The 9,073-nt window shown below is 33.2% G+C and overlaps 1 protein-coding gene across 1 annotated transcript in view; it reads right to left on the bottom strand.

Moving 5' to 3' along the window:
* The window catches only part of LOC137643377 (aggrecan core protein-like), a 13,842-nt gene extending 5,281 nt beyond the window's left edge, over positions 1-8,561 (bottom strand). The window contains exon 1 of the mRNA XM_068376206.1: positions 8,541-8,561. Coding sequence (XP_068232307.1) covers positions 8,541-8,561 — 21 coding nt within the window. The remainder of the gene's footprint in view (positions 1-8,540) is intronic.
* Positions 8,562-9,073: the final 512 nt, after the last annotated feature.

Genomic DNA, 9,073 nt, shown 5'->3' with positions numbered 1-9,073 from the left:
AATAAACACATTTATTTAAATATCTATCAATTTACGTGTGGGAAACAATACGGCCGTTTCCTCTAAAAAGGATGGCACCAGAGAAAAACACAAGAGTCACTGTCACCATTAGTTTGTAATTGGAAACATAGATGAAACCGCTGTTCTGTACAAATATAACACATTAGATGCTTCCTCCACCTACACAAGAGGCTCACCAGCAGCGCACAGAACCCAGTACTCATATTGCACCATTCCCCACCAACTTACTCGAGCTCATACGCAAAGACCCTTTCTTGTCGTCCAATCTTGCCACATGACTGAACCACTTAAAAATTACTAATCCTTTAACCACTTATGCGAACGGGTCTCATTTGTTCTTACTGCACTTATGCAATACAAACTGAATTTAAGAGCTACAATATTCCTTTCTTTACACACACAGACACACACACATATATATATATATATATACATATATATATATATATATATATATATATATATATATATATATATATATATTAGTGCATGCAACCCATCAAAAATGACTTAACTAATTAGATACCTATGCACACACCCACAGTACTCCAGTACTCAACCCTTTCCATCCCTACCCCCTTTCCTAACCACTCCCTCTCCCAACTTGCCCGAAAGACTAGGAGAGACCGAGTGGTCATACGTTGGGCAATGCCGCTCAGCTTCACAGGAAAAAAAATATATATATATATATATATATATATATATATATATATATATATATATATATATAATCTTTTTCTTCTAAGAAAGATAAAATGCACACTTGTAAAAGTGAGAAAGACTTAGAAATTCGAAGAAATCCCTTCTCTTACTAAACTCCATTCAACAGCAAAATTTTTAATAAAGATCCAATTCTGCAGCTATTTCCTAAAGTGCCTTTACATCTTGATGATACTGTCCCCACCATTCAATGCCATTCTTACGTCACCTGTGGCAATAACTGACCCAAGCATTGGCACATACTCCTTGCCGAGACGTATTCCCCCGCCAATTGCTTGCGAAAGAAAAAAAGACTTTTTAGACGTGATCAAAATGACAAGCCCTGCGAGTCTGATTTGACCCTTCAAGTCTCAAGTCGATTCCCAGGATTGATACAACGTTTCGAGTTACGCCAAGTAACCAACTCTTGAAGGGCTCAAGTGCTGGCTCTCTCTCTCTCTCTCTCTCTCTCTCTCTCTCTCTCTCTCTCTCTCTCTCTCTCTCTCTCTCTCTCTCTCTCTCTCTCTCTGAAAAACTACAACACCAATGTGGCAATTTCTTGACATACAATATTGCAAATACTTCGAATAAATTTCTAGCGGATGTAGTAAACAATAACAAGGTAAAAGTGCTCTCTCTCTCTCTCTCTCTCTCTCTCTCTCTCTCTCTCTCTCTCTCTCTCTCTCTCTGTGAAAAACTATAACACCAATGTGGCAATTTCTTGACATACAGTATAGCAAATACTTGGAATAAATTTCCAGCGGGTGTAGTAAACAGTAACAAGGTAAAGAAGTTCAAGAATAAGATAGACAAGATCATAAGAACACTCTCAAGTTTAAACTGAATCCCTCAACCAAAGAGCAAATAGAGTCTTCACGGATGGACTATAAAGTCTTTGAGATATCCAAAATCCTTGTAACTCTCTCTCTCTCTCTCTCTCTCTCTCTCTCTCTCTCTCTCTCTCTGGAAAAATACATCAATCAATGCGACAATTTATTGATATACAATATAGCAAATATCTGGAATAGACTTCCAGCGGATGCAGTAAACATTAACAAGGTAAAGAAATTCAAGATTAAGTTAGACAAGATCATGACAATTCTCTAAAGCTTAAATCTCTCTCTCTCTCTCTCTCTCTCTCTCTCTCTCTCTCTCTCTCTCTCTCGTAACGTAATGGGCTGAAGAGTCAAGATTTCTTCATGCCTCTTACAAGACCTTTGGCCCGTTCCTTTCAAGAACTATTGCACTGGTCTCTAGGAAGATTTTTCTATAAGGACATTATCAGGTGTCATTGCCAAACAGGTCTAAGGCTCTATCATTATTTCCATAAAATTAAAGCTTATATTAACAGCCTGATTTATTGATTTGTTAATGTAATCTGGCAACACATCCACTAAGAACATCGTACCATTAAAAAGCAAAGCAGTACATATCATTGGATAAGCATTAAATATATAATAAACACACCAATAGTGAATAATAGTAATAAACTTTATTATTAATACATTATTGCATGCATGAGAACAGTACATATGTTCGAAGATAACGTGAATGATCTAAGAATGACATAAATAGGGCATTGGAAAAATATTCATGATAAAAGAAATTAAAACATGTTGTAATAGTTATAAAGAAAAGAAATATATATATATATATATATATATATATATATATATATATATATATACATATACATATATATATATATATATATATATATATATATATATATAAAGAGTACTCTAGAAATCATATATACTGTGTACACACACAGGAGAAGGAAAAGAAGACAAGAGATTGACGAACAAAGACAAATTGTGGGTGTGGACTGGAATAGAAAAACCATAAACAAACGCGAGTGGAAGGCCATATATATATATATATATATATATATATATATATATATATATATATATATATATATAAATATATATATAGTAACTCTATGACAGAACACCACACGCCACATTTATTCTCCAACTCTTAAATAACAGATAAACCCCACTGTATAGTCAAACTTCCACCACGTATATCTCCGATTCGATTATTTCCATTAAGCGGAATATATACACTGCCTAAAGCCTACATTGATTCTTTCACACGTGGTGAAATGAATTTTCCTGTCTTCAGCAAACTGACCACTGCTTCTCATTGGCCCTTCAATGAAAAAAAAAAAACACACGGGGTAAAATGAATTTTCTTTTCTTCAGTAAACTGACCACTACTCATTGGATCTTCAAAAAAAAAAAAAAAAAAAAAAAACCACCTCAGGATTTTACTAAGGTCAATCATCTTCCCTCTACAATAAGGAGCAAGTTCTCTTCGCACTCCACAAGAGAGATTAGGTCACCAAACGTTCAACTAGGCTCCACAAGGCACTAGAAGAGTTGGAAGACCCAGGTCTACATGGCTGAGGAATATAAAGCGCGAAGTAGGAGATGATGAATGGAGAAGTACTGGATTAAAAGCTCAAGATAGAGACGACTGGCAAAATCTAACGGAGATGATGATGATGATGATGACGATCATATATATATATATATATATATATATATATTATATATATATATATATATAAATATATACACATATATATAAATATATATAAATATATATATATATAAATATATATATATATATATTTATATATATATATATATATATATATACATATATATATATATATATATATATATATATATATATATATATATATATATATTTCCTTTCACACTCAAGGGTAACCACTCGGAAAACAACAATCTCCCATAAATTGCCCAAACTAGCCTGTTGTAGTGAGGAAAGGGGGGAAGGACTGAATATGCGTGCGCGCGTATGTGCGTATCTATCTAAACACTTAAGTGTCATATTATTATTATTATTATTATTATTATTATTATTATTATTATTATTATTAGCTAAGCTACAACCTTAGTTGCAAAAGCAAGTGCTATAAGCCCAAGGGCTCCAACAGGGAAAAATAACCCAGGGCAGAAAGGAAATAAGGTAATAAATAAACTGCAAGAGAAGTAATGAACAAATAAAATAAACCATGCAGATATCGCTTCAAGCAGTGTTTGTTACTACAGTCATCACTGACAAACATTTGGCAAAACATTAGTTATGTCTTGACCTTTGACCTTTGCGAGACAATTTGCGCTGTCCGCTTTACCCGAATACCACAACAGCTGGTTCGAGTCCTCCTCCAATGATCGGATACATCGACCCAAACTAAAGTGTCCTTATTACCCTCAACAATGAGGCCAGCAAGCCGAGGAAAACGTGGGAATAAAACATATTCTTTAATTTAATTCTATTTAATGCAATATTACCATAATCTAGAAACTAAAACTAGTGAATAGTTTTGGAAGATTGTATGGTTAATATATGAGATTTATTTTGATGCTACTGTTAAAATATTTTATTTTAATTTGTTCATTACTTCTCTTGTAATTTATTTATTGCCTTATTTCCTTTCCTCGATGGGCTATTTTTCCCTGTTGGAGCCCTTGGGCTTATAGCATCCTATTTTTCCGACAAGGGTTGTAGCTTACCTAATAAAATTAATGTTAATAATAATAATAATTATAATAATAAAAATAATAATAATGATAATAATGAGTAATAATAATAATAATAATAATAATAATTATAGTAATAATAATAATAATAAAAATAATAATAATAATAAAGATAACAAGAGTAATAATAATAATAATAATAATAATAATAATAATAATAATTCCTAATTATGAGAAAAATGTGTGAAAAGTTAATTTATCGCTATATCTTTGGGTAATATCTAAATTTAGAGATAACGTCAAATATTACCAGAAAATCTAAACGGTATATCAATAGCTATTACAAAATCCTGGCACGATTTATGCCATCTGTAATTCTTACTAAACAGCTTCATGGTTCAAATTACAGATCAGCCTCTTTGCTTAAAATTCATGTTTACAGACAGGGTAAAGTTCGGTAATATAGCGGGATGTCCATCAATATGAAGTAATAATTCTATTAATTATCATAATTCCAATCATTTTAAAAGTTCTTACGTTTCCTGGACGCAAAGGCCGTTACTTGTCGTCCAATCTTTCCACATGACTGAACAACCTCAAAATTATAATATTAATCTTAGGAATTATATATAATTTAACTACAAAACCTAACATAACCTTTTGTTTGTGTTTATATACAATAAAAAATGAAACTAATATATAATAAACAGATTTATCTGCTAATTCCAGTTTTCTTTATTTTCCAGGTCAGTGGGTGAAATTTCGAGGTCAAAAGTCCGCAGTTACAAAGTGTAAGTGATCACAACATTTTATCTTTATCAACCCTTGTTATGAATCGTCTTCAGCTATTCCTAAATATTATTCGGTCCGGAAAACAACAAACAAACAACCGCAAATTTATATGTATATATATATATATATATATATATATATACATATATATACATATACATATATATATATATATATATATATATATATATATATATATATATATATATATATATATATGTATACACACATATATACACACACATATAATATATATTATATATATATATATATATATATATATATATATATATATATGCATATATATCCAGACGTTTGCTCCTTATTATATAAAATTAATCGAGGAGACTAATTATGTATTTTACTGATATTACCGCACAAGATAATCTCTCTCTCTCTCTCTCTCTCTCTCTCTCTCTCTCTCTCTCTCTCTCTCTCTCTCTCAGTGTGAATTGCGTAAGCACACACACACACATCTTTATTAATGAATCCCAACAAACAACGTCAGTGAGGTTCCCTCTGATCCCTTACAGATAAAAGTCGAATGACCCTTGTCATGAAGTCAACCAACATCGGAATTGAAGGATCCAAGGACGGTAAATGATAGCTTTTTAGTTGATGGGGTCGGTTCAACTTCAGAGAAGGAAAGGCGAAAAACAGTTTTCTGTTTCGGATAACAGTTATGGTAGATTTCGGAAATGTTGGATGGGGGAAACTATAAAATCTGGATTCCTATAATGAAATATCTTACAATAAAATTATATCTAAAGGGAAAAAAAAATAGTTCCATTGACCGTGGAATTCTACAAAAAAAAAAGATTAAACTATTTCAAAATAAAATTGTAACTAAAGGAAAAAAATAGTCAATCTTGACCGTGGAACTCTACAAAAAAGACAATAAATATTAAACAATAAAATTATAACTAAAGGAAAAAGTAGTTCCGTTAACCGTGGAACTCAAAAAAAAAAAAAAAAAAAAAAAAAAAAAAAAAAAAAAAAAAAAAAAAAAGACTAAATATTTAACAATAAAATTATATCAATGTAAAAAAACAGTTCTATAGACCGTGGAACTACAAAAAAAAGATTAAAATATTTTACAATAAAACTGTGATTAAAGGAAAAAAATAGTTCCCTTGACCGTGGAACTCTACAAAATAAAAGACTAAATATTCTACAATAAAATTATAACAATGTAAAAATAAAATTCTACTGACCGTGGAACTCTACAAAAAAGATTAAAATAATATACAATAAAATTATAACTAAAGGAAAAAATACTTCCCTTGACCGTGGAACTAAAAAAAAAAAAAAAAAAAAAAAAAAAAAAAAAAAAAAAAAAAAAAAAAAAAAAAAAATATATAACCAAATGTAAAAAAACAAAGAAACATTTCTTTAGTCCGAGGATGTTTTAAAGTATGAGATTAAAGTTAATTTCTGATTCAAAATTTATATTTATTTATAACAAGCATTTAAATAATTGCGGTCAATAATTTATTTACCTAAATTCATCAAATAAATCAGCTAGAGTATAGCGTTTAATCATTTTAAAAACACATTATATGCTAAAATAGAAAAAAAAAGTGAACAATTAGGAATTTGTCCCTGGATCATCGTTAACGTTCACTAAGCATTAATAAAAAAATAAATTATAATAAATTATGATAAATTATACAACCTGTATATATATTTCAACTTTTTCAATGATAATTTTAAACAAACTTTAAATAAGAAAACAATCAAATCATTCTTTTAACACACCTAACAAATACATTGAACTAGAGGGGCACTCAGTAGAGCGCAGACCTCCGCCGCGGCAGCTTATTTCTAGACCTTGTGCTCAACCTTGACCTTTGACCTTAACATGTATTAATTGACGTGGATTTGCATACACTCAAATATGAACGAAATTTAAAGTTTCTGTGACAACGATGTCCAAACTTATGGCTGATTACGTGAATTGGAAATTTTGCTAGACCTTGACCTTGACCTTCCAAAATTTAATAAATCTAAGCATTTTACATAACAGTTAATCCCTGCAAGTTTCATTACTCTGCAATTAAATGTGTGGCCATGTAAGTGTTCACAAACAAACGCACACACAAACATGTGGTAAAACATAACCTCCTTCCAACAAACGCTCACACAAACATGTGGTAAAACATAACCTCCTTCCAACTTCGTGGGTGGAGGTAATAAGCAAGTTTTATTACTCTACAATTAAATGTGTGGCCATGTAGGTGTTCACGAACAAATGCACACACAAACATGTGGTAAAACTTAACCTCCTTCCAACTTCGAGGGTGGAGGTAATAACTGAAACAAGATATCAGCTCCCAAAACGAATTCATGTTTTCCGTTCGCTCTTCAGCGACGCATTGAACGCAGCCAAGCGATTTGTGTTTGCTCTGAAGTGGGTATTTAGTGTTGCGGGTTAAAGTTATTCTGGATATTTAATGGTAGGATTCGGCATTACTCTTTAATGAGGGAATTGCAAGTGATGTAGGATGGGGACAGTCAACTCAGTGTGCGCACGTGGGAAGTTAAAAAATAGAAAAAATATAGGAGTGCTGAAACACGGACAACCAGTTAATCCTCTGCTCTCTCTCTCTCTCTCTCTCTCTCTCTCTCTCTCTCTCTCTCTCTCTCTCTCTCTCTCTCTCTCTCTGTGTGTGTGGTGATAAAAGAGACGAGGAACAATACGTTAAAAATGCATATCAGATCATCTACAGCCGAGTCTACGTAATGCAACAATACTCCGTGAACAAATCATATACTTGCTCTTTATTGAATAGGGGAGATAAGGTGTGAGTGCCAAAACTATTCAAATGAAAATACTTTGTGCCTGTCTAACTACAACGACCATGCGCGAACCAAGTGGTACATGGACCAGTGGACAGTCATGAACAATCGTTTGAAACCAAATATTTTTACAAATAGATTCTAAAAAATTTGAAAGAATGGGTTAGATGATACTACAGAAGTAAAACGGTTTCCTCCAACAAAAGATAGAGAGAGAGAGAGAGAGAGAGAGAGAGAGAGAGAGAGAGAGAGAGAGAGAGAGAGAGAGAGAGAGAGAATTTGGCAAATTTACAAAAATGTGCATAGATAGTCAAATGAACAGCATGACATTAAACCCCGTAATTGTTACCAAAAAAATACAAATATAAATCCTTGCATAATATAACCCAGATAATTTGCAACATATACATCTGCAATGTTTGAAATCCTTATAAGAGTTACTTAAATGATTAAAAAATTGTAGCAAACTCATTGCTTACATTTAATTATTCACATGTTTACCAATTCTGCATATTACCGATGGTATTTTAAACTACCTCATTACCACTGAGCCACAACAACAAATGCAGGAAAACAGCCTCAGACAACCTTATTCATGTCTGGGGTTTGGCCTGTTTTTATCACCACGCTGGCCAGTGGGGATTGGTAATGGTGGGAGATATTCGTCTGATGGCTCACAGCAAACTAATCTAGTCAGGTGTCCCTAACTAGTACAGTTTTCTTGATCATGACGATACACAAACTCCTTCACCGAGTTAAGGTATCCTCATTAAGCGCTTCACTTTAAATCATACACACGGAAGCTTATCAGTTAAATCCTTAGCAAACAAGTTCAAAACAGGGCGTTAACAATGAACCAATCAACCCGGCCTTAAACAATACGTAATTCTCAAGATAAGAAAGTTTAGTAATACATATACCCAAGTCGCCTCCGGAGATACCTCCGTGGGAGATCTGTTGCCTCCGGAGGAGATCTGTCGCCTCCGGAGGCCCCTACGGGAAAGATCTGTCACCTCCAGAGCTACCTCGGGGAGGAGATGCCGCCTCCGGAGGTACCTCCAGGGGAGATCTGTCGCCTCCGGAGGTACCTCCGAGGGAAGATCTGTTGTCTTCAGAGGTACCTCCGAGGGAGATATGTCGCCTCCGGAGGTATCTCCGAGGGATGATCTGTTTCCTTCGGAGGTACCTCCGGGGTAGATCTGTCGCCTCTGGAGGTACCTCCGGGTGGAGATCTGTCACCT

Source organism: Palaemon carinicauda, chromosome 6, assembly GCF_036898095.1.
Source record: "Palaemon carinicauda isolate YSFRI2023 chromosome 6, ASM3689809v2, whole genome shotgun sequence".
Lineage (NCBI taxonomy): Eukaryota > Metazoa > Arthropoda > Malacostraca > Decapoda > Palaemonidae > Palaemon > Palaemon carinicauda.
Note: the sequence above shows the minus strand (reverse complement) of the source record. Positions and strands in the feature narration are given on the sequence as shown.